Genomic DNA, 22,015 nt, shown 5'->3' with positions numbered 1-22,015 from the left:
GGTCTCGGTGCCCGCGTGTGGGCGTTTGGGGGCTCTCACCGGGAGCCCCCCGGGGGTAACGGGCGGGGGCCGGGCCGCGGAGCCCCCTCCCCAGCAACGCCGGGGGCTGGGGGAGGACGGGGAAGGGCAAGGAGCGGGGCGGGGGGAGCACCGGGGGGGGCTCTAAGGGCCCCCCACGAGCCACGCGGCGATAAATTCTTAGCACGGAGCGCGGGGAGAGCCCGGGAGGGTTTTTGCGGGGGTTTTTATTTCGTGGTGCCCATGGAAGGGGTCACAGCGCTGCAGACGGAGGGGCAGCACGGCCGTCGTGGTCCTGTCGCAGCGCCGGGGCCTCGGAACTGGCTGCCAGGCAAAGCGGGACGCCGGGTTAGGGGGGGTGAGCGGGAAGCGGGGTCCGGGTGTGGGTCCGGTGCCTGCCAGGGTCTGCAAAGACACTTACGGAACGGGGGAGCTCCTGAAACGGGGAGATTCTGCCTTCGTCTCCCTGAGCTGGAACCAGGCGCAGCCAAGCCCCAAATCTGCCTTTTCAGAGAGAATGCTAATGACTTCCCCGTAGCTGGGGCAGGAAGCAGGCCCGATAACGTGGTCACAAACCCCCTGGCTTACAAAGGAGACGAGCAGTGCTGAACGGGCCGCATCCTGCAGGCCTCGCCTTCCCCAAACCACCACCTTTGGCAATGCAGGCCAGCTCCCCTAATGGCTCCAAAACTTCACCCAGTATAATAAGAGCTAAAGATGAAGGAATTCCATTACGTTAAGAGCTTTTTCAACTGATTTCCATTAACCTTCTACCTACGGAAGAGATGGTGGTGTGGACAGGGAAGCGTCTTCCCCTGCTGGGTGTTCCCTGGGCTACCTGTCAATAGTTTGGTTCAGAGATGTCTGTGATCGTGGTCCCATAGATTCGGGCCTCCCAGTCTGAAAGCTGTTTCACAAAGCCCCGGTGCGGTCTCATGTTCTCTTTGCATTTCAGAACGTGGTCCCAAGCTTTCTGTAAGTAGAAAGAAAGCAAAGAAGCGTTAGAAATTTGAGCAGAAAATTTATTGTAGTTACACTAAGCAGCTACATTTGTGAACAAAACAGCTTTGTATTTACTGCTCGTGATAGACTTCGGCAGATAAGACGTCGGCTACCAAAGTAAGGACATAACGGATCCAGATGTGAACTTCAGAGAAGCCTTTCATCTTTATACCCTGCTTTCCTGACTATGAGGATAGCTCATGCTTCTTTCATTAGCTGGCGTGTTTCTTGTATCGTTTACACCGACAGAGCAGTGCAGTCCTGGATTTTCTGCTCTAAAAAGCCATTTCTTCCATGGGAGATAAGCGAAGCAGTGAAGTGTCAGCTATTTACAGGCAAGAAACAAAGGTTTTCACATTTCTGGATTGGCGTGACCTGATGTGGCAGAGCAGCTATTAAGCTCCAGTTATCCCACCATGTTAATTACAGCCATCTTAATGGTTTGTTAGTTCCGTGTTATCAGCTAGGAACTCTGCTACACAGAGGGCAAATCCACCAGCATTACTCTGCTTTGCTCAGCTACGTCCTGGGGTTTACCCAGTAGTGCTCATCTTCCTGCTTATTCCCCCCAGTCATCAGAGGATTGCTTAAGTGTAATGAGACCAAAGGTCAAAAGATAGTGCTCCATTGGTTTGTTTTTTTCTAATCTCAGCAATTCTGCAGGCTCTGAACCTCGTCTTCCAATATTTGCTCCTCTGCCCATGGTATGTGCGTCTGTGGTTCCCCTGAACCCCGCAGATCTACTCAGATCGATTACCAAGAGACTAAGGGGCCACACGTCCCAAATCTGTGTTTCTTTTGCAACATCTCTGTCTCTGGAAATTTTCAAAGATCTCTGCCCAGATTGGGTGAAGGATCACCCGGGAATCTGTTGCGCTGCCTTAGTCTGCAAGAAACAAATTTGTCTGCCAGGGCAGTCCCCCAGGAAGGCTTTGCCCAGGCCAGCTGCAGGACACCACGGGGCTCAGCAAAACGCTGAGACCAACCTGTTGATACCAGCTGAGAGAAACTGCAAGGATCAGCTTTGACTTTTGCTCTGCCATCGCAAACATCTCTGGCAGTTTAGCATGCAGGGGAAAACAGCAAGGGAATGGTTATCGATGTGCCGGAGCAATCACACCCAGCATTACTAGCAGAGACCAAATAGTGTCTGCTGCCCAGCTGGCACGCTCAACCTGAAATTACCCTTTGGCACACACCAGTGGTAAGAGATTTCCTCTTATGTTGCAAATGTTTGCACAAAATCAATTAAATGATTAGATACAGACCCAGCTCCAGTGAAGCTTGAATCAATCCTTTCAAGCTCCCAAAGGAGGTCACGCTTTCCAAACAAAGACAAGACTTTTAAGGAGAAACCTTTCGGTTCTCATGGGAAAAAGGCTGCTCTGTGCCAAGCAGGCAGCACGAGCTGGTGCCTACAGCAGCATGGTGCCCGTGCTTTGTACGCAAAGGGATAACGGGCTGGCATCTGGGGAGAGGCTGCCAGTCTCACCACGCCACAGGGTCTTTCTCAGCCTTCATTCCTTATTTTTCATGTGTTATTCAGAGCTCTGGAACAAAACGTACCATCCTTTTCACCTGTGTGTCCCTCCCGGGCTAGTGTTATCCCGTTCCAGATTTCTTTACAGTAGTGTCTGTGGGAGGGGATTGCTTCTGGGGAAATAAAACAAGGTTTCAGAAGTCAGTGCTAATGAGCCCAGCGGTAAATCAGAGCTCTGCAAGCACCGGGGTGTGAATGTCCCTGTAACCACCTGGCATTAAGAGATGGGATTAAGTCTGGTAGCTTCCAGATACTCTTTTTCTTAGTTAAGTAGGGAAATACAAGAATATCACCGGTGCCAGGTAAGAGCTCACAGATCCAAAATCGCACCTAAGCTGCCTCCTTAAAGGTCCAAGATACAACTGACGTAATAGAATCTCTTGCATTATCAGGTGGATAGTCTGCATGAATGCACAGATAATTTCTTTCTCGTTAACACAGCAATGAGGCTTCAGGAACAGAAATAAACTGCAGACCCAGCCAGTATCTGTGGGAAGAATGACAGTGATGTACCTTCAGGGAAAACTGGTGGGAATGCATAAGATAGGCCATGGTTACTGTGCTGCTCCGGCTTATCCCCAGGCTAGAGAACACCAGCACTGCTCCGAGATCCAGCTGGGCATCTGAGTAAAGAAATGCCAATCACAGATTAGTGATCTGGGAAATCAAACTTCCAATTGTAAAGTCAAGCTCTAATTCAGTGAAAACTGACAGGCAGCTAGCCTGAGAGACAGAAAACGTCATGAACCCTGACAGGAACAGATGGGCACTGCCAGCTTTTGTTTCTGTAACTATTTGCCTTTCTTAAAACCGCACTGAGTTAAAAAGTGGTTTTTTTGAGAACCAGAATCAAATGACAATGATCAGTCAATGTTTCATGACAGATCAGTGTCGCTTTTTTAGCAGGTAACTGTGATGAAAAGTCAGGACCAAGTAGCTGTGGTCAGCATCACATCAGCAACTCAAAACTCTTCCAGGTAGGTAGGTTTAAAGCTAACAACATTTCTGTTGAATGCAAACCTCACTGTTGTCCACTCAAGCTGGAGGAATCGGCTCTCAAACTGGCAGGGACTTGGACTTCAAATCCCTTACCCCTCTGTGGGGATCACCAGCGGGAAGCGCATGCATGGCAGTCAGGGCGCTGTTCTTCTCACGTTGTGGATGCTTTGCAGTGAAAATCTGTAAGGCCAGCAAACTCATTTTCTACAGAAGCCAAGCCCACTTGGCTGAGGATGCTGTCATTCACTGCTAACTACATCAACTCTGCTACCTATGCCTGAAAAGTTCTATAATTTATTAATAAACCTTTTAATTCTTTCCCTCCCTCTCCAGAGCAGACAGCATGACTTGTTTTTGGAATATCAGCAACTGCGCTCTAGAATTCGTAGGGCAAAGCCTATTCTGCTGTTGCCGAGAGGTTGTTAGGTTGTTTTTTTTTTCTTTTTCTTCCAAGCACTCTTCCAGGCTGGGAAAAAGAAATGGGGCAAAATGCAGGACATGTAAGCGGATATCAGCGTTTGGGTTTCAATGCATGCAAGTCATGAAATTCGGTTAGGACTACAGGATTATATCCTCAGCTTTCACTTCCTTGTTTCTTTGTGTCCCGTTGTTATTTTGTACCTTAATTGTAAGTTCTGTGGGGACAGGGTGGTCTTTTGTTCCTGGGTCTGTATGGCACTTAGCACAGCAGGGCCTTGGTCTGTGGCAGATGCTGTTTTGTAGGCACAATACAAGATGACGCAGGCGGACACCATCACAGGATGAAGCTGCAGGAACTATGCCTGCCGTGCTGCTGTAGGTACTGAGCTGGTATGTTTTTCTTTGCCCTCTCTGATATAATCAGCTGAAGGCACGTTTATGTTGTCCAACCTGAAAGTTTCCCTAGGCCCTACGGTGAGTCTGCACAGCAAATCCCAAGGGCTAAGAGCGTCTCATGGTAAGTTCTCCAGTGTGTATCACACTCCTGCTTAAATAAAGCTCTGGTGGTTGAAGATTCGGGCTGGTGAGTCAAACAGTTGTATTTAAAAACAAAGGAATAGGGGGGGATCCTGTGAAGCCCTCACAGACATCCTATCCCAAAGCCCTCTCACACCTAGTGGAAAGCTCACTGCTATCCCAGAGTGAGGTGTTCTTTAAAGAGAGTACTCTGTCAGGAACATCAGTGTCAGATGCCCTCTAAAATCTCCTTTCTCTGTCAGGCCTGTTACTGAGACAGCTCTGGTATACATTAGGGTGTGGGCTGGCTTGGGAGTAGACTGTGATCTTGAAAGATTACGACCCTCCCGTTTGAGCTTCCTGCTGGAGTCAATTGCAGTCACTCCCATTTAATATCTTAGAGTGAACAAGGGCTCAGGAATTCCAGATCAGGAACAACTCACCTATGAAATGACAAATGGTGGGAAAGGAAGAAAAAAGATTTGCTTCGAGTGAATCAGGAACAGATACATGGAGATATTTGCCTTCTTCTGCAAACCTGTCAAAAGAGCACGCAGCATTACGTGGGCCAACAAAGCAACTATGGGGAAAATTTGGTTATTGGAGGCAAGCTGATAATTTTGTTTGCTGTTACACGTATGAGTTTTTCATCATTACCATTACAATAAGGGATTGTTATGGTAAGACACTGAGGCACACGTAATACAGAACCAGCTTAATTACTGATTTTCCATTCCACATGGTATCAGCATTGCTGCCTTAACTTTATCCTACAGCTTCCTTTATCTGAGAGCTAAATGAAAACAGATGAACTGAAAGCAAGAGTGCCTTCGCAGCATGCATGTTAGCAGTTATGTCAACAGAGCTCCATGATTCACTTCATGTGGTTTTCTATGACAGCATCCTCCTGCTTCTAGAAGCTCAGAGAACTCAGCTCAGAGAACTAATGGCACAAAACACTGCTGAGGCATTTCTGAAATGTGAAAGCACGTCACACAGACGGCATGGGGAGATCACACAGAGTGCAGAGACCTTTGATGTCTTCCTCCAGAACCAGAGGCAGGAGAAATGCCTGCTGGTACACGTGTCCTGAGGTAAGTGACTGGACTTGTTGCTTACTTTGTTTTGGCCAAGACCCTGAGAAATGCCACTGGATTTTTCATTGGGTGAAATGACATTTCCTGCACGGCCTGACTGAGCTGAGCGGTCATGGACAGAAGCAGGTAAGGAACGAAGATGAACAACAACGTGAAACATCGATGATTTAGCTTTTACACTGATGTGTTTGTATGATTTTGCTCGGAAAGCTACTCAGTGGCGTAGCTTCTACCTGAAGGACGGTGGCACGTAACAGACTGGTAGTGCCAAGGGCCTCCCAGTCCTCTCACCCAGTCCATCCCTGTCACAGTAAATGGCTACAGGAACGCATTGCTGCTATGCAAACTCTTGCTATGCAAGTAGAGATCACAAGATTGAGCGTGAAATAGCACTTAAATCTGTAGTGAAAAAACAGAGTTCCCCTTGGAAGTTTATAGGCACTCGCTGCTGTGATGCTGTGCCACCTCACAGGCACAGCCATCAGTGAGAAGACACCCTGAACAACTTACAGTGCTGCAGGCTGCTCAGAAATATTGACTTGTGCTTTGATCTTCAAATCTTTCTGAATCTGTTGGTCACAGGCCTGCTTGAAATTACCCATGTACAACTTTGCAGGCAGTATTTCTACAGGGTACAGCTGGAAGTTGTCTAGTTCCTGCAAGGAGAGAAGCCGTGGGTTCAGTTCAGAGCATATTTGCTCTTCTAGTTCCTTAAACAGAAGTCACGTAGAGAAATGAACACACACTTAGTCAGCAGCCCATGACACATTTGAATGTAATGATGCATTCAATCACCCGGACACTCTGAAATATTGAAGTCTTGCTAGATTTAGTGAGAATAATTAACAGAAATGCTTTCGTTGTGGCATTGCTTGAAACAAATCCTAACTAAACAGGGGGAAGAATATATTCTTTGCAATGTCTGGAGGAACCACAGCATAACGGGTTCATTTGATGTTTTCCCCAGTTGTTGTTCACAAGGCCAACTGAAGTCATCTGCCACCTGCAGAGCTGCAGGTGCAACGTCGTGGCACAGCACAAGTCCACAGAGATTTCGGCTTTGTGCTGCAGAAAGGCTGAGAACAAAAATACACAAGTAGGCAGCAGTGCTTCTACATCCATAACTGATACTCCGTAATGCTGCATCGGAACAAAACAGCAGCTCAACAACCTAAAGCATCAGAGAAAAACAGCTTAAACTGAGCTGAGGAGGTAATTCTGTGTTCAGCTGAATCTGCTGGGGGAGCTTAGCAGTTTGCTGCCCCTCACAGAGGAGCACAGTGAATTCATTCTCTGTGCTGTAGCATCCCAAAAGGTTAGCACTGTGTCGTGGGCTGCTTCGTGTGAATCAGATGTGAAGCAGTAGGAACCGCAGACACAAAGGATGTTGCTGTACAGTGCCCTCTAAATCTGCCCTGCTGCAGGTCCTGTTCTAGATGTGAAAATAGGGCAATTGTTTTCCATAAGTTAAATAGATCAGTGTTTGCAGGTGAAACCAAACAATTAGGATACCAGTGTTCCAGTGGATGGCTCCTTTCTTTCTGAGCCTATTGAAGCAACGCTCCAATATTTGCTTTGTGACCCTTCCAGACAAAAAGCTTTATAGACATGAAATACAGCGCTTGATAGTTGCACCTCTGTCTGGAAACATTTACTGTGTAACATCTCAGATAACCTCATATAAAAGAGATTAAAGAGGAGCCTGCCTTATTTCATCGTTTGCTCCTGTTTGTTTAGTTATCTGCACTCGCCAGTAGGCCAGTTTTGGGGTTATCAGAGGAGGCTTCCCTGGTTGTTTCCATGAGCTAGCTTTCACGCAATAGAGGGAAAAAAAAAGACAGTGTGGCTGCAAAAGAATTTGTGGTGACACTCGGGGGAAGAACAGTAATTCAAATTACATTTAATTCCTTTGTTTGAAATTACTCTGATAGCAGGCTTACAGCACCACTTAGCTACTCATTAGCTATCATCAGATGAATAGGAATGCTCGTGTCTTTTACTTGCAAATTGGCCTAGTCTCACCTGAGGCATCCACAGTATCTTCTGAGTCCTCAGAAAATGATAGCAAGCTGAAAACCGCTTGTATCCTCCCCTCAGGACGAGCACGGGATGGCGGGTGAACTGCTGTAAGCTTCTGGCGTGTCGGACGGCAGTTCCTTCCTTGGCATCTAATGAGATCAAAAAGCTCTTTGCTGGGGCAGGTTTAGTGTGCCTCCAACAGCCCTGGGGGTTAAATCTGGCCCTCTGGCACCACCGGCAAACTCCTTTTCATTTCATCTAATGGTCTGTAGGAAGCCTTGTTAAAAGCCAGACTTATTATTTATTTAACTGTTGCTGCAGGTCGGTAACAAGCTGCTGCTCACCTCTAGTCCTGTTCCTCTCCTGTTTTCTTTTGTAGGTCCAGATAAAGTTTTTATTCTCTCCCCATTATTCTTTGGGAAATGCTTGTAATAAGTTCCCATAATAGCAAAGCATTGTTAGTGTAAATCTAGTGATTTTAGTTGTATGGAGACCCTTTTCTATAGCCTGCAAAGGGAAGTGAAAGAGGTGTCTTGAACAAATTCTTCCCAAGCGTTTCAAACACTCCCTCAGTGAAGCAAATCACATGAGAGACGGTTTTGCCCCCTCCTTCTCCCACAGGATCCATCCAGGTTGTCTCTACCTATGCCTGCTTTAGAAACAGATGAGCACAACGGAAACCTGCTTCTGATTCTTCACACCTTCCATGCTAAGGTCTGGTCACCAAGCATTTATGAATGTGCTTGCTTTGTCCGTTCCGCTTATACTCCTTTTTTTCTTAAAAATCAAGGTGTGGGCTAGATGTAGTCTTTGCTAAAACTGTAGTAGCCTTTATAAAGCTAGTTGGAGCCAAACAAACATAAAGAAGTGGTTCTGCATACAGCAGAACTCCTGGCTAGAGGATGTGTTGCAACTATACATTTCCGTGGTTCACGGAAGACTGAACGATTACAGGGAAAAGTTTCCAGCTTCTCACACTTTTCAGTGAACTCCATTACCTCAGCACCCGTGTTAAAGCTACGTCTTCTTCAATGTGATAATGTGAAGGTTTCGTAACCCTCAGAGAAGGAAATACTCACTCTGTGAACATAAGGAACTTGAGTCAGTGTTTTCAGTCTCTGAAGAACCACTGCTCCCTGAAAGGAAATCGTTGGACAAGCCCAATTTCAGTGAGATGTGAAAAAATAAAAATAATTTAAAAAATCAGTTCCTTACATGCAGCAAGGTCAGAGGGATCAGTCTACAGATAAGAAAGCAGGCCGGCCAGGAAGCTCACTAAAGTAACGAGGAATGGGAAGAATACCCATCCTGCAGTGAGGTCTTAACTGACATGGGTCACGGTTACCTTTTTCTTTCTCCTCTTCCTCGTCGTCAGATAAGTCTAAAGAGCTGGTCTCGCAGTCATACACCACGCAGTATCTGACACATGCAAGCTCCTCTGAATCCGGCATCAGGTACTTCCCTGTAGGACTCTGACAAAATCACAGAAGAATTCTATCAGGAGCACAGCTCCACGCTTTTCTTGTGGTATCAACACAAGGAGGAGGGTTTGGGGCTACGTCTGCGCTTTATGCTGAAAGACCCAGGTAGAATTCAGAAATCACGCAGACTACTCCAGATTGCTTCATCTGCTGCAGTGGTAAAGATGTCAGCACTGTCCTTTGTGAGACAGGCCTGCAATATGTCAGTTCTTGTGCAATATTTTCCAGATACACAGCCTCAGCGTGCCAATCCTTTGGGCTCCTGAAGCCAGCTCTTCTGTGTGACAGAACACATCCCCCCAGCGGCAGAACTGGAACATGGCTGAAGCAGGCAGGGGAGAGGCGAGGACAACTCCCTTGTTTTTTAAGCCCATTTCATGTACTGCTAATTGCTAAATGCAGAGATTATTTACACAAACTGCAATCCTTCCTCACCTGTTCAATCTTGCGTGCTGTAATAATGTGGCTCTCGTTGTACTCGCGCTGAGTACGGGCATCTGAAAAAAAAAAAAAAGAAGATAACTAAGGCAGAGCAATTGGCTTATTTGATGCTTTTAAGGCAGAATCCTGCTTCTAATTCAGCCAACGGGAATTCAGGCACCAATGTCAGCAAGAGAAAGACTCTGTTTCTTATAAACTGAGACTTTACACATAGATAAACCCCCCAGCACCGATGTCATTCTAAATATGAGCAACACCAAGAGATGCCGACAGCCCCGGAGCTGCCCTGAGCGCCGTGCTGTGCCCTCCAGCACCTCCTGAGGGGGGCACACGGCAGGGACCCCATCCTGCTCCCCATCTGCCCGACTCCCTGCCCAAAAGGTGCAGTGTGAGGTATCACCTGGGGGCTCTGGGCACCCCGAAGGACACCCACGCTTATCAGCAGGCTTTGTGCGATGGCCAACAGCTCTCGTCCGCCTGTCAGCACGGCCACCGCTGGGAGCAGGGGAGGGGGATGGAGGGGGCCAGGGAGCGGGGAGCTGGACGCGGGATGGAGCTGAAGCGGCAGCCAGGATTTGTGCGGGCAGAACGCTTCCCAATTTATATTTTGTCCTCCCCGCGGGGCCAAGCGCCGCACGCGGCTGCTGTCAGCTCCATGTGAAGGACGAAAGCGGGGCGGCCCCGCCTCACGGCGAGCGTAACGGGGCGGCCGGAGGTCCCCCAAGCAAGGCCTGGGTGATCCGCAGGGGTACAGGAGCGCCGCTCCGCGTCCCCCTGAGCCCCGCGCGGCCAGCACAGCTCCCGCCCGTGGGCGTCCTCACCCAGCAGGCTGAGGTAGTTGGGCTCGGCCAGCCTGGGCAGGCGGCGGTGCTGCTGCAGGGCGTTGTACAGCCGGCCGGGCTCGCACAGCACCACCCCCGCCATGGCGCCCCGCGCACCGGGCCGCGCTCCCCCTCCCGTTGCCGTGGCAACGCCGGGCCCCCTCCCCACGGTTGCCATGGGGAGTGACGTCACGCCGCAACCTCGCGATGCTTCCTCCCCGCGGCGGCAAGGGGACGGAGAGCGGGCGGGGAGATCTCGCGAGAAGTGCCGGCGGGAGCGGCGGAGGTCTCGCGAGAGGCGGCGCGGTGGAGGTCGTTGGAGTCGCCTCAGCCGCCGCCGCCACAGCCGCCGCCATGCTGCCCCGCCTCGCCCGCCCCGCCGCCGCCGCCGCCGCCCTGCGCCGAGGGCTGGCCACCTCCGGGCCGGTGGGTGCTGGGGGGGACGGGGGGCAGCGGGGAGGGGGCTGGGGGGGGCCTGGGGGGTGGAGGGTGGGAGATGGGCCTCGCGGGGGGGGGGGGAGGGAGCTGGGTCCTGTCAGGGGAGGCGGTGAGGGGGTGGTCCTGTCAGGGGGAGGTGGTGGTGATGGGGGTGGGCGGGGTGGGGGGGGAGCTGGGAGCTGGGCACAGGCAGGGGAGGTGGTGGTGGGGTGCCTGGGGGTGATGGGGAGGGAGTTGGGAGCTGGGTCCTGTCAGGGGGAGGTGGCAGGGGGTGATGGGGGGGGGGGGGCAGGGAGCTGGGCACAGGCAGGGGAGGTGGTGGTGGGGTGCCTGGGGGTGATGGGGAGGGAGTTGGGAGCTGGGTCCTGTCAGGGGGAGGTGGCAGGGGGTGATGGGGGGGGGGCAGGGAGCTGGGCACAGGCAGGGGGAGATGGCTGGGGGGGGCTGGGGGTGATGGGGAGGGAGCAGGGAGCTGGGTCCTGTCAGGGGGAGGTGGTAGGGGGTGCCTGGAGGTGATGGGGGGGAGCTGGGAGGTGGACCCTGTCAGGGGGAGGTAGCTGGGGGGGGGCTGAGGGTGATGGGGGGGAGCAGGGAGCTGGGAGCAGGCAGGGGAGGTGGTGGTGGGGTGGCTGGGGGTGATGGGGGGAAGTTGGGAGCAGGTTGGAGGGATCGGCCCGGGGGTGGAGATGGGGATGAGGGGGAGGTGGGCACAGGCAGGGGGAGGTGGTGGTGGGGGAGCAGGGCCCTGTCAGGGTGAGGCAGCAGGGGGTGTCTGGGGGTGATTGGGGGGGAGCAGGGAGCTGGGAGGAGGTTGTAGGGATCGGCCTGGAGGTGGAGATGGGGCTGGGGGGGGAGCTGGGTGGTGGTACAGGCAGGGGGAGGTGGTAGGGGTTGCTCAGGGGTGATGGGGGAGCAGGGAGCAGGTCGTGGGGCTGGGTTTAGGGTGATGGTGGTGGTGGTGAGGGAGCTGGGAGCTGGGTCCAGTCAGGAAGAGGCGGTGGGGGGTGCCTGGGGATGGGGGGGAGCAGGGCCGTGGCAGGGGGTGCCCGGGGGTGACAGTGAGGGAGCTGGGAGCAGCTGGTGGGGCTTGGCCCAGGGGTGGTGGTGGGGGAACAGGGAGCTGGGTCCAGGCAGGGAGAGGCAGTGGGGGGGTGCACGGGGGGTGATGGTGGTGGACAGGGGGCTGGGAGCAGGTTGTGGGGCTCAGCCCAGGGATGATGGTGAGGGAGCTGGGAGCCTCAGCCTGGCCCTGCACAGTGCGGGCTGTCCCTGGGCACCTCCCGGTTGGGGAGCTTGTGCCTGGCTCCCCTCACAGTGGGTACTTGGAGTCTGAGCGCTGGGCGATCCTCTCAGCGAGGGTGTGCAGGGAGAGGTGCCAGGCTCCACGCTGCTCCCTTTCCCTCCTGAGAGCGTGTCCCAGCTCTCAGTGCACTCAGAACTCGGGTGGTAGCTGCAGCTTTAGCAGTAAACCTTAATATGTGGTACCCTTGAACTCAAGGAGTGTTTGCACAATGCTCTCAGACACACAGTCTGATTTTTGGGTGGTCCTGTGCAGAGCCAGGAGTTGGAGCCGCAGGTCCTTGCGGGCCTCTTCCAGCTGGGAATATTCTGATCTGGGGCCCCGCTGTGCGTGAGTGCGGGGCTCCCGGTGGCAGGAAGGGCTGCGGCTGGGTGCTGGGGAGGGGGGGAGACCTCTGCCGTCGAAAGGAGACAGCTCTGCAGTGCCATGTGACAGAACGGCTATCGGAGCTGTAAAGATATGCTCTACAGGAGAGAGCCGTGTAATTATTAGGAATTACATTTAATAGCACTGAGTTTTGCCTTAATGGCATCAGCCCAGTCATAAATACGGGGCACAGCAACAATTAATGCTAGACTTTGCTTTCCCTTGAAGAGTTTTTTGCTAAATTGCATTTGTTGCAGTAGCGAGGACGTTGAGCTGAGCTGAAGTTGATTAGCTTCTGGGCGGATTATGGATTATTTCTTGTCAGAGCATAATAATTAAGCTGTTCATGCGGGGCCTTGGAGCAATTAGGGCTTTATCTGGTGAGACAACGTGATGCAGAGCGTCACCGATCATTCTGTTAGCACGTTCCGTCTGCAGGAGCCTCTGGTCCTCACCGAGTTTGTCAGAACATCCCATTTTACAGTTCCTCTTCTCTTGAAAAGGAGCTTTCCTCTCACTGTGAGCACAGGGAGTCTGCAAGAGAAATAACTTTCTTCCAGAGAACACGTTTGAATAAAACTGGTTCACCAGGGCAACGAAGCAGGGTTGATTTTACTTCACGTGTTTGACCAAAGCTGGGATTTGGTCCCTTAATGTTCTCAGAAGCCTGCAGCTGATGAGAGCTGACCCTCTGTTTCCTCTGCCTGGCCTTGCTCCTAGCTCAGCTTCAGATCCCAAAGAATGTCTGCAGCTGATGTGTCTGAGCAGGGAATCTCAGGGCCCTTTGGGAAGCCGTTGTGATGAGGGCTTTCTGCGGGCTTAGGCAATCCAATTTGCGTAGTGCTCGATAAAGAAGTTGGGAAACGGGAATGAAAAGCAAAGAAAGTGTGGTGAAATCCCTGGGGTCACTTCTGCAGTCACTAGCAAAGTGCCTCTTCAGTGCTTTTCTCTCATTTTTTCCTCAGAACAACGCCAAGGTGGCAGTGCTGGGGGCGTCGGGAGGGATTGGCCAGCCTCTGTCCCTCCTCCTGAAGAACAGCCCGCTGGTGAGCAGGCTCAGCCTCTACGACATCGCTCACACTCCCGGCGTTGCAGCTGACCTCAGCCACATCGAGACGAGAGCGACCGTCAAAGGTTTGTAGGGCCGCCCTCAGGCGTGCGGGGCCTGCTGCCGCCCCTTGTGGGAGCAGGGATCTGAGCCTGAAGCCTGCTGCGAGGCTAATTAGGGCTCTGTTGGTTAGATTGGTGTGTATGGAGGTGGGACTAGCTCCTGGTTGCGCTGTTGGAGGGGAATTCATAAAAACTGGCAGGAAATACTCAGTAAAGTCATATCGAGGGGAAAAAAAACGAGCGTTGGATTTGAAAGTTGGTCTACAAATGGACTGATGCTCTCTGGGTGCCTCCATGAACTGTACGTCACTAAAAGGTGACGTTTTACTTGGGTGTGTCCGTGTGCTCTGGTCCCCCAGCACAAGGACAGGGACCTGTTAGAGCCAGCCCAGAGGAGGCCATGAGGGTGCTCAGAGGCTGGAGCACCTCTCCTATGGGGACGGGCTGGGGGAGTTGGGGGTGTTCAGCCTGGAGAAGGCTCTGGGGAGACCTCGCAGTGGCCTGCCAGTACCTAAAGGGAGCTTTAGGAAAACTGGGAAAGGACTTTTTGTCAGAGGGTGTACGGATAGGGCAAGGGGGAATGGCTTTAAACTGAAAGGGGTAGGTTTGGATTAGGGGTTAGGAGGAAATTCTTCCCTCAGAGGGCGGTGAGGCCCTGGCCCAGGCTGCCCAGAGGAGCTGTGGCTGCCCCAGCCCTGGCAGTGCCCAAGGCCAGGCTGGGTGGGGCTGGGGGCAGCCTGGGCTGCTGGGAGGTGTCCTGCCCATGGCAGGGGCTGGAGATGGGTGATCTTTAAGGTCCCTTCCAACCCAAACCACTCTGATTCTATGTCCTGGGAGCACTGGCTGTAGTGCCCAGCTCGGGTTTTAGGACGGTGCACGTTATGCATACGCAGTGGGATGGACAGGGTGTTTTCACACAGACGGGAGGCTCCCACCACTCTTACTCGTTGAGTTTTGAAACAGTGAAGATGAAACATCAGATTGGGTCCATCCGTAACTTTACTGCTTGCTTCTCAGCATGAATCTGAATTGAAGGGTAAACTAATATCAGAATTGGGTGCCTTTAGGACTAATTTTGTACTTCAAGCTGTCAGATACTTACCGACAAAACCATAACATCTGAATGCCTTCCATTCCAGGCTTCCTGGGACCTGAGCAGTTGCCAGAATGTTTGAAGGGCTGCGATGTTGTAGTTATTCCTGCTGGAGTCCCCAGAAAGCCAGGTGTGTTCTCCCCAGGGCTTCGCTGCCGTGTCTCTGCAGTACTTCTGTTCACGTGGCTGGTGCTTCACGGCACTTTCCTTGTTGGCTGGGATGGGAGCGGGCTGGTAATGACGCTGCCCTAGAGCTTGGCGTGGTGTCAGGCACCTCAGTTAGCCTTTGTCACTTGTGAAACGGGGACAAACACTGATTTCTGGGGTTCCTGTGTAAGGGTGAGGAGCAAAGACGTCTCACTGCAAGTGATCCTGAATCTCCCTGCAGGATTTCTTACCCAGAGCATTACCATGTTCAACAACTGGTTCTTTGTTTCCTTTCTCAGCAGAATAATAATAATCCATTTGTTCTGCATTAATTGTGTGGTTACTTCTCTGAGCATCTCCAAATGAATGCTCTTAAGTCTTCCTCATATCCCTGATTCCGTTCCATTTCCACTCTTGTTTTTAGTGTCCTATTGGGAACGCTACAAAAGCCTAGACTTTAATTTCTTGCTCATCCTGATTGTGTATTTTTCATGGCTAAAGTGGTTGCTGCAGCAGGACCGGGAGGTGTCACTTCTGCAGCTAGCAGTGTTTTGCACAGAGCAGTTAGCATTCGAGCTGTAGTTGTGGAGGTGACCTCAGAGGGGGGGGAAGAATGCACCCAAGGAGCCGTCAGGCTGCGCTGAGCACCCCGGTACTGATGCAAGTCCGCGGGGTGACACACCGCCTCCGGCTGAAGGGCAGCCTGATAGCTGGCAGCTGGGCTGGTCGCTGCTGAAAAGTGCTGATCTGTCCAAAAGGGCAGGTAGCTTTTATCAGTGGGTTACCTCTGGAGCCAGCTCCTTACTGCAGCTGGGGAGCTTTCTCTTGACACATGAAACCAGGAGCTGAAGCTGGCATATCGCTGTCCAGAGCAGAACGCTCTTTGATTGGGTAGCTTGCCCTTTAGTGAATAGGCTGCGGGTAACTTAAAATATTCTGCTGGGTGTGTCCTAGGTATGACCCGCGATGACCTGTTCAACACCAACGCTAGCATTGTTGCTACTCTGACAACTGCCTGTGCGAAGCACTGTCCAGAAGCCATGATCTGTATTATCTCTAACCCGGTAAGCATTTCCTGGAGACCTTCAAAATGCAGACAAGAAAATCCAAACCGAGAACACTGGAGCAGTCTGCGAGCTGCTGCTAGTTTTGAGCAGTATTGGGAAGGTCTATGAAGTGCTTGTAGGAGAAAAAACTAAAAGCTTGGCTCTGTCAACACATTTTTCTTGGGCTATATCAAAATCAGATTAAACTTAGATATAGAAGTGCTTGGTATCTCAGCCTCTGTTTGACTGTGGTTAATAGTGCATACTGTTGTATTAGCTGGAATAGAATGGCTCAGTAAGGGAGGAGCCTTTGTAACGTGAATGAGCAAGTTACTGCCTTAACGGTTATTTAAAACACGCTTGTTTTGGCCTGACTGTAAATTGCTCTTCCTATTAGGAATTGAAGTAATTGGCTAGAGTTGGCTTGGAGATGCACTGTTTATTTACTGGCCTGTTCAGTTCACGCACTGGCTTTGTTATTAGCGTGGTTTTAATGAATGGTTGCCTGTTTTTGCTTGCAGGTAAATTCAACCATCCCAATAACTTCAGAAGTCTTCAAGAAGCACGGTGTGTACAATCCGAACAGAATCTTCGGTGTTACAACACTGGACATTGTCAGAGCGAATACCTTTGTGGCCGAACTGAAGGTACGTCGTAGTGAGGGGTGCTGCGTGCTTCTGTCATCAGATCTACCAAAAATGCCTCTAAAATCACTGCATAGAGCTAAAATAGCTCAGGCTTATGTGGAGCTAGAGCTGAAAGCAACGATTCCCTGTTCCCACTCTCTAGAGGAGCCCGGGGATAGGGTTTCTTGCAAAATGTAGTTCGAGAGACTTTGACCTTTCCTTTCATAGCTCTCCCCTGTGAGCGAGCTGCATGTTTGCCTTAATTCTCTTGGCATTTTCAGCCCTGCTGGTGCAACCAGAGGAGGGGGTTGAATTGTAGTATATCTTCCCAAGTCACACTGCCTGTGCTGCCTGTTACGGGATATTCTGTGGGGTGTCAGGAGGTGTAGCAGTTTCACTGCTCTTAATAGCCCTAGCGGGGTTTGTACCTTTGCTGCTATTTATCTGAACTTTCATCAGTATTGCTCTGTACTGCCTCAAGTTGTCAGAGTGAATAACCTAGAGCTAACCGTGTACATCTGGCTTTGTCCATGGAGTGTAGCTGCCTCTGAAACTTCTCCCCTGTGTCCCATGAGGTTTATGGACGTGTTAAGATACAGAGGGAAGAAAGTGTGGTGGCTTTAAATGTTTTTCTTGTTCCTGTGTCTCAGAATCTGGACAACTTCTTGTTTCCCTTAGGGTTTAGATCCAGCTCGAGTAAGCGTTCCAGTCATTGGTGGCCATGCGGGGAAGACCATCATCCCTCTGATCTCTCAGGTAAGTCACGTTAGCTGCTGCGTGTGGCATTGCGCTGCGTGGTGTTCCTCCTCAGTGAGTTAGAGCTGATGTGAAGTGCCTTTGTGATGGCATGTGGCGTGCTGAGGTACAGCCGAGGCAGTCTTCCCTGCTCTTGTGGCTCATTTTATTCCGAGATGAGGTGCAAGATACTCGAAGGTAAAGAGCTAAATCTGAGCTCCTCTGGGTGGCTTAAATAGCACCACTCTTTTTTCCCTACAGCAGTTCTGGAATAAGAACTGAGGTGTAGTGTGGGTGTTCGGATATCTTGGCAGTGTTTTCTTTTGTCGCTTATTTTTTCTGATGGCAGTTGTATGGTATGAATGCCTTGCTACGGCAGAAAAATTAAACTGCTTGTGCCATGGTGGACTAGAAACCCTCCTTCACCAGCCAGTGTTGAAATGAGGAGGCATAGCTCAAGTTGTGCGGGGAGGCTGCTTCAGAAATGACCGGTTGTCAGAGAGAGGCTCCCTTCACGCATCAAATCCAGAGTGAAATGCAGCTCTAAATTAGGCTGCAGCTTCGTGAAGAGAGGGCTAGGAGATGGCCAAAAGCAGCCAGTGGAGAAAGGGCAAAAAGCTCTGCTCTCAGTGAGGAATAAAGTACCCTTCACAGAAGGACGGTCTTAGGGGATAAGAGCAAGGGCTTTGGAGCTGAATGCTGAGAGGGTGCTTTCGCTAGAGTCAGCCAGGGCAGCCCCAGCTGTGCTTAGCAGACTTGGGTAGCTGTGTTTGAAGGTTCACGGACTTCTTAAATACGGCTTGCAGACGGGATCCTTCATAAGGCTCTAGGCTTCCGTAATGCCACAGTGACCCGAATATTTGTAAGGTGGCTTTTTTTTTCCCCTAAGGGCTGTTACGTGCTTGGAGGGCACCTGCGTAGTTCAAAGGAGATGCATGGTAGCAAGTAACCATGGCTAGCCCTGCCTTTGCCATCAAGCTGCAGTTTGTCTCTGAGCAAACTAGGCATGACTGGCTTACTGCTAGAGTTCTTGCAACAACCAGAAGCCTTGGTGAATGCCTGCAGCTGCTGGCCAGTCTGTCACACCATCTGGGAGCTGGGGTAGCTGATTTTTCCCATCTGAGAACTGTTGGTAACAACTGTAGTGGTACGAGAAGTATCACGTGGGTGGCCTCGTGCTGGAGGGGTGCTGGTGTTTGATGCTACCTTCATTTTTCTAATCTAGTGCACACCAAAAGTGGACTTCCCTCAGGATCAGCTGGAAAAGCTTACAGGGAGGATTCAAGAAGCTGGCACTGAAGTTGTCAAGGCTAAAGCAGGAGCAGGTTGGTTCTTGGCTACAACTTCCAAGTAATTCTTGTCGTCCAGCTGAATGGACGCAGTCCTCTTTAGTTTAATCTTATTTACAACTGCGATGCAGAAATAGGAACTGATGATTGCAATCCTAGCTGCTCTGCCACGTCAGCGACTGCCTGAACTGTGGCACTAGAAGTAGCTCAGTAAGACTAAACATTACCGGATCTCTGAACGTGCGTGACTTCAAAAACTATCTTATCTAATTAAGCTCTTTCTTCCTGTAAATCTGGTGAACTGCATAGCAGGTGGCTTCTGCCTTATTAAACTGGCTGTGAGCTTGAAGTCAATGACGCTGCAGCTCTGTAAGCATAGCAGTGTGGAAGCCTTTGATACTAAACCAAGTACTGAACTCAAATGTGATCTGTTCTAAAAATGGTTCAACTTTTACAGGATCTGCTACCTTGTCTATGGCCTACGCTGGAGCTCGCTTTGTGTTCTCCCTGGTGGATGCCATGAACGGAAAGGAAGGGGTTATCGAATGTTCCTTTGTGCGGTCGGAAGAGACAGAGAGCCCCTACTTCTCTACACCTCTGCTGCTGGGAGTATGTGCTTCACGTGGTGGGGCTTATAAACAGCAGTTACTGGTGCAGTCTTTAGATTTTGTGGTTTTTACTTAGTGATTTCAATTTAGTTCAGTGCTGAGTATCACTAGAAAACAGCTGAACGTACATTTAGCAGTTCTTGGGTATTCGGGTATTGCAGGTAAGCATATATCCCGTGTTTGAATGGGGTATTGCAGCTTTTATCTGCTCTCAGACTGCAGCTCACTGAGTAACCAGCGATTCAGACCTTTCTTAAGCGGTCATGTTTGTCCCGAGTTGGTGCCCATTTATGAAGAGCTTTCATATGGTTAAGGAGAGTCAGCAACCCGGTCTCCTCAGCTTGATCTGCTACCAGCAAATTACTCAGAAATGGAGGCACGTAGGGGGCCATGGTGCGGATTAGGATTAATAGATTTCCTTCCGAGTTCAGTAGAGGTCCCAGATGCGAAGTTATTCTTACCCTGTGGGTGGAGTGAAATTAATGGATGGTGCAGCCCTGGCATGGCTGCTGGATGCAGGGGTTGGTGTATGTTGTTTTGTGTGGTAGCTGGTGAAGGAGTGGATGTAGAGGAGGATTAAGGGGGAAGAGTTGGATGTAGGCATGAGATTTTGGAATCCCAGGAGTGCAACTCCGAAGCAGTTTCAGAGTGCAAGCCAGTGGCAAATGAAGGGTGTACACACAGGAGAGCTGAATGGTGGTCCTGAGGACAGGAGAAGGCCCAAAGGAGCAGTTGGTATCAGTCTCCCCTGGAAGGAGCCGAGGGGCTAGCTTCAAGTCTCACACCCCAACGAGAACAGTGAATGAGAAGTTTGTGAAGGCTCTAGAAGTCGCTACAAATAGCAGGAAGCTTCACAGCCTTGCAAGGAAGCACAAGGTTTGCAGACAGTAGGAGTGGCAGAGGTCCTAGGCTGGGTCTCCATCTCAGTTGGACTGTAAGTAATCAGGGTTGTTAAGTTGCTCTCTGGGTCATTCAATGAATGGTTAATCCTTAAATCCTCTTTCCCTCAGAAAAATGGCATTGAGAAGAACCTGGGTATCGGCAAGATCACCCCCTTTGAAGAGAAGATGGTTGCTGAGGCCATGTCGGAGCTGAAGGCTTCTATTAAAAAAGGAGAAGATTTTGCAAAGAACTTCAAGTGAAGAGCTGATGATGGAGAGGAATTCCAACTTCCTTAATTTATTAAGGCATCATGTCACTTTACAACTTCTGATTCAAAGCTCAGGTTTTGACTGAAGTCTGTCTGTACCAGTTTAATGATTGTTGTCAAAGCAGAGTCTAATCATCAATAAAATGGCCTCATTTTTTTTCAGCGTACCGGCTGGAGTTGTCCTGTTGTTTTTGTCTTCTGAAGGTAGAAGCTGCAGGTCTCTGAGAGGTTATCAGCGATAGCAACCTCTTAAAATGGGTGAACTAATTGCTGGATTTTGTGAGAGGCATCCCAGGGAAGGGGCTCAGCTGTTCTCTGCAGAAGGGGAGGTGATAATGCAGACTGACAGTGATGGGCATTTCAGGGTTAAGGAAGCCTAAAGTTGTATTTAGTATTTAAAACAGTGCTGTATTTCTCCAGATGGTGAGATCTGACTAGGTAACACTGCTCTCTGGACAGAGGTGATGGAGCCAGGGGAGGCGGCCAGTTTACAAAGCTTCCACCTGTCCTCAGACTGCTTTCAGACCTCCTTAGATACTTCCACTCGTCTCTGAAAGCTGCAAAATAAGCTGCCTTTGAAGTCAAGGTTGGCATTTCACACCTCTGAAGCAAGTTTTGTCTGAAAACCCAACCAGAGAAAGTCAGTAATGCCAGCACCCAGCTGCAACAGCAACTGTATCCCATCTGTAATTTGGGAAGGACGTTTTCTGCATCGCCTTCCTGGTCCTGCTGCTTGGCTACGCTGCAGTTCCTCCGAGCTCTCAGCTGTGCTGCTGCTTCGGTTTTGTCTCAGGCTGCTTGTTCAGCACAGCAGCTGGGAAAACAGGGATGATCAAACGGGATCGAGACAGGTTGAAGAGGCTCGCAGAAGGGTATCTGATTAGAGTGATCCCAAAGGGTTTTTTCAGGTTGGCACATTACCTCTGTTACATTGTGTTGCCGGAACCTTACGTAAGTTGACTTTTAAAGAGTTAGTGAAAGAGCACAGTGGTTGCAACGTCAGTCCTGCTGTAAGAAAATAATTAAAATGCTGAGAGTGACTTCTTTCTGGTTAGGAACAAAAGCCTTGATTTAGCATCTGCATAGATTTCTTTTACATTCATCCTCCTGTGAATATAAAAATAAATGTCTGCACGAAAACGGTGATGACAAGTTCTAACGCTGACTTCTTTGAAGGTAAGCTTTAATGAAGGAAGCTATTAATTCAATCTTCCTCCATGCTCTGTGGGCTGCTTACCCTATTGCTTTGAATCGCTCTAATCCATGTAGGCTGAATTCTAAGTTGAGCAGACTCTGTTTTGATTAGCTGAAGGAAATGCCAAAGCCCAGCACCTCTGGATGGGTTGGGGGCAGTGCTGGTTTGAGCGAGAGAACCTGGAGTTGAAGTTTCTCTTAGGGAACACACCTCAAGGTAGTAGATGCTGCTTGGTCACTGGCTTCATTTCCTCCTACCTCTTGTATTCTAACTCTCCTGAGCTATTTGAACTATTTATTATTATTATTTTTTTAATTTATTTTGATCTAGCCCATCATCCTGAAACAGATCACACAATTATCACGCTGTTGAAGACTGACAATGAAGTGCTTGGCTGTGTCCCTCTGTGGAACATGTAGGCAGGGAGGGCAGCAAGCACAGCTCTTGTGCCTCTGTCTGCGGAAGCTCAATGTGTTAAAGCTCGGTTTCTTTACAGAAATAGTAATGAAATGGAAGTGCCGGCACTCATTACTCAGCAGGCTTGGAACAAAGTGGTTA

At 50.3% G+C, this 22,015-nt stretch overlaps 2 protein-coding genes across 19 annotated transcripts; one reads left to right on the top strand and one right to left on the bottom strand.

Annotated features, from left to right (window-relative positions):
- Positions 1-227: 227 nt before the first annotated feature.
- Positions 228-10,536, bottom strand: STYXL1 (serine/threonine/tyrosine interacting like 1). 18 transcript variants are annotated; one of them, XR_010825664.1, is made up of 11 exons: positions 10,355-10,524; positions 9,528-9,589; positions 8,957-9,083; positions 8,691-8,747; positions 7,615-7,760; positions 6,103-6,248; positions 4,939-5,033; positions 3,074-3,183; positions 857-991; positions 607-729; positions 228-518 (listed from the first exon to the last, which is right to left on the bottom strand). XR_010825664.1 is itself a non-coding variant. In XM_066979471.1 (11 exons), the coding sequence occupies exons 1-9, from the start codon at positions 10,455-10,457 to the stop codon at positions 860-862; spliced, it is 978 nt and encodes a 325-aa protein (XP_066835572.1). In that variant the 5' UTR covers positions 10,458-10,524; the 3' UTR covers positions 228-342; positions 440-454; positions 857-859. The 18 variants fall into 18 exon arrangements, 11 of the variants coding, with proteins under 11 accessions (XP_066835572.1, XP_013045466.3, XP_013045469.3 ...); XR_007165005.2 differs by lacking the exon at positions 607-729 and having other exon boundaries at positions 228-342; positions 440-522; XR_010825665.1 differs by lacking the exon at positions 607-729 and having other exon boundaries at positions 228-342; positions 440-518.
- Positions 10,537-10,615: 79 nt separating this feature from the next.
- Positions 10,616-20,429, top strand: MDH2 (malate dehydrogenase 2). The gene is made up of 9 exons (XM_066979468.1): positions 10,616-10,780; positions 13,424-13,592; positions 14,708-14,791; positions 15,763-15,872; positions 16,376-16,501; positions 17,159-17,236; positions 18,441-18,540; positions 18,962-19,113; positions 20,123-20,429. Exons 1-9 carry the CDS (start codon positions 10,709-10,711, stop codon positions 20,252-20,254), a joined length of 1,023 nt encoding a protein of 340 aa, XP_066835569.1. The 5' UTR covers positions 10,616-10,708; the 3' UTR covers positions 20,255-20,429.
- Positions 20,430-22,015: the final 1,586 nt, after the last annotated feature.

This window comes from Anser cygnoides, chromosome 18 (genome assembly GCF_040182565.1).
Source record: "Anser cygnoides isolate HZ-2024a breed goose chromosome 18, Taihu_goose_T2T_genome, whole genome shotgun sequence".
Classification (NCBI taxonomy): Eukaryota; Metazoa; Chordata; class Aves; order Anseriformes; family Anatidae; genus Anser; species Anser cygnoides.
This window is presented reverse-complemented; position numbering and strand designations above follow the sequence as displayed.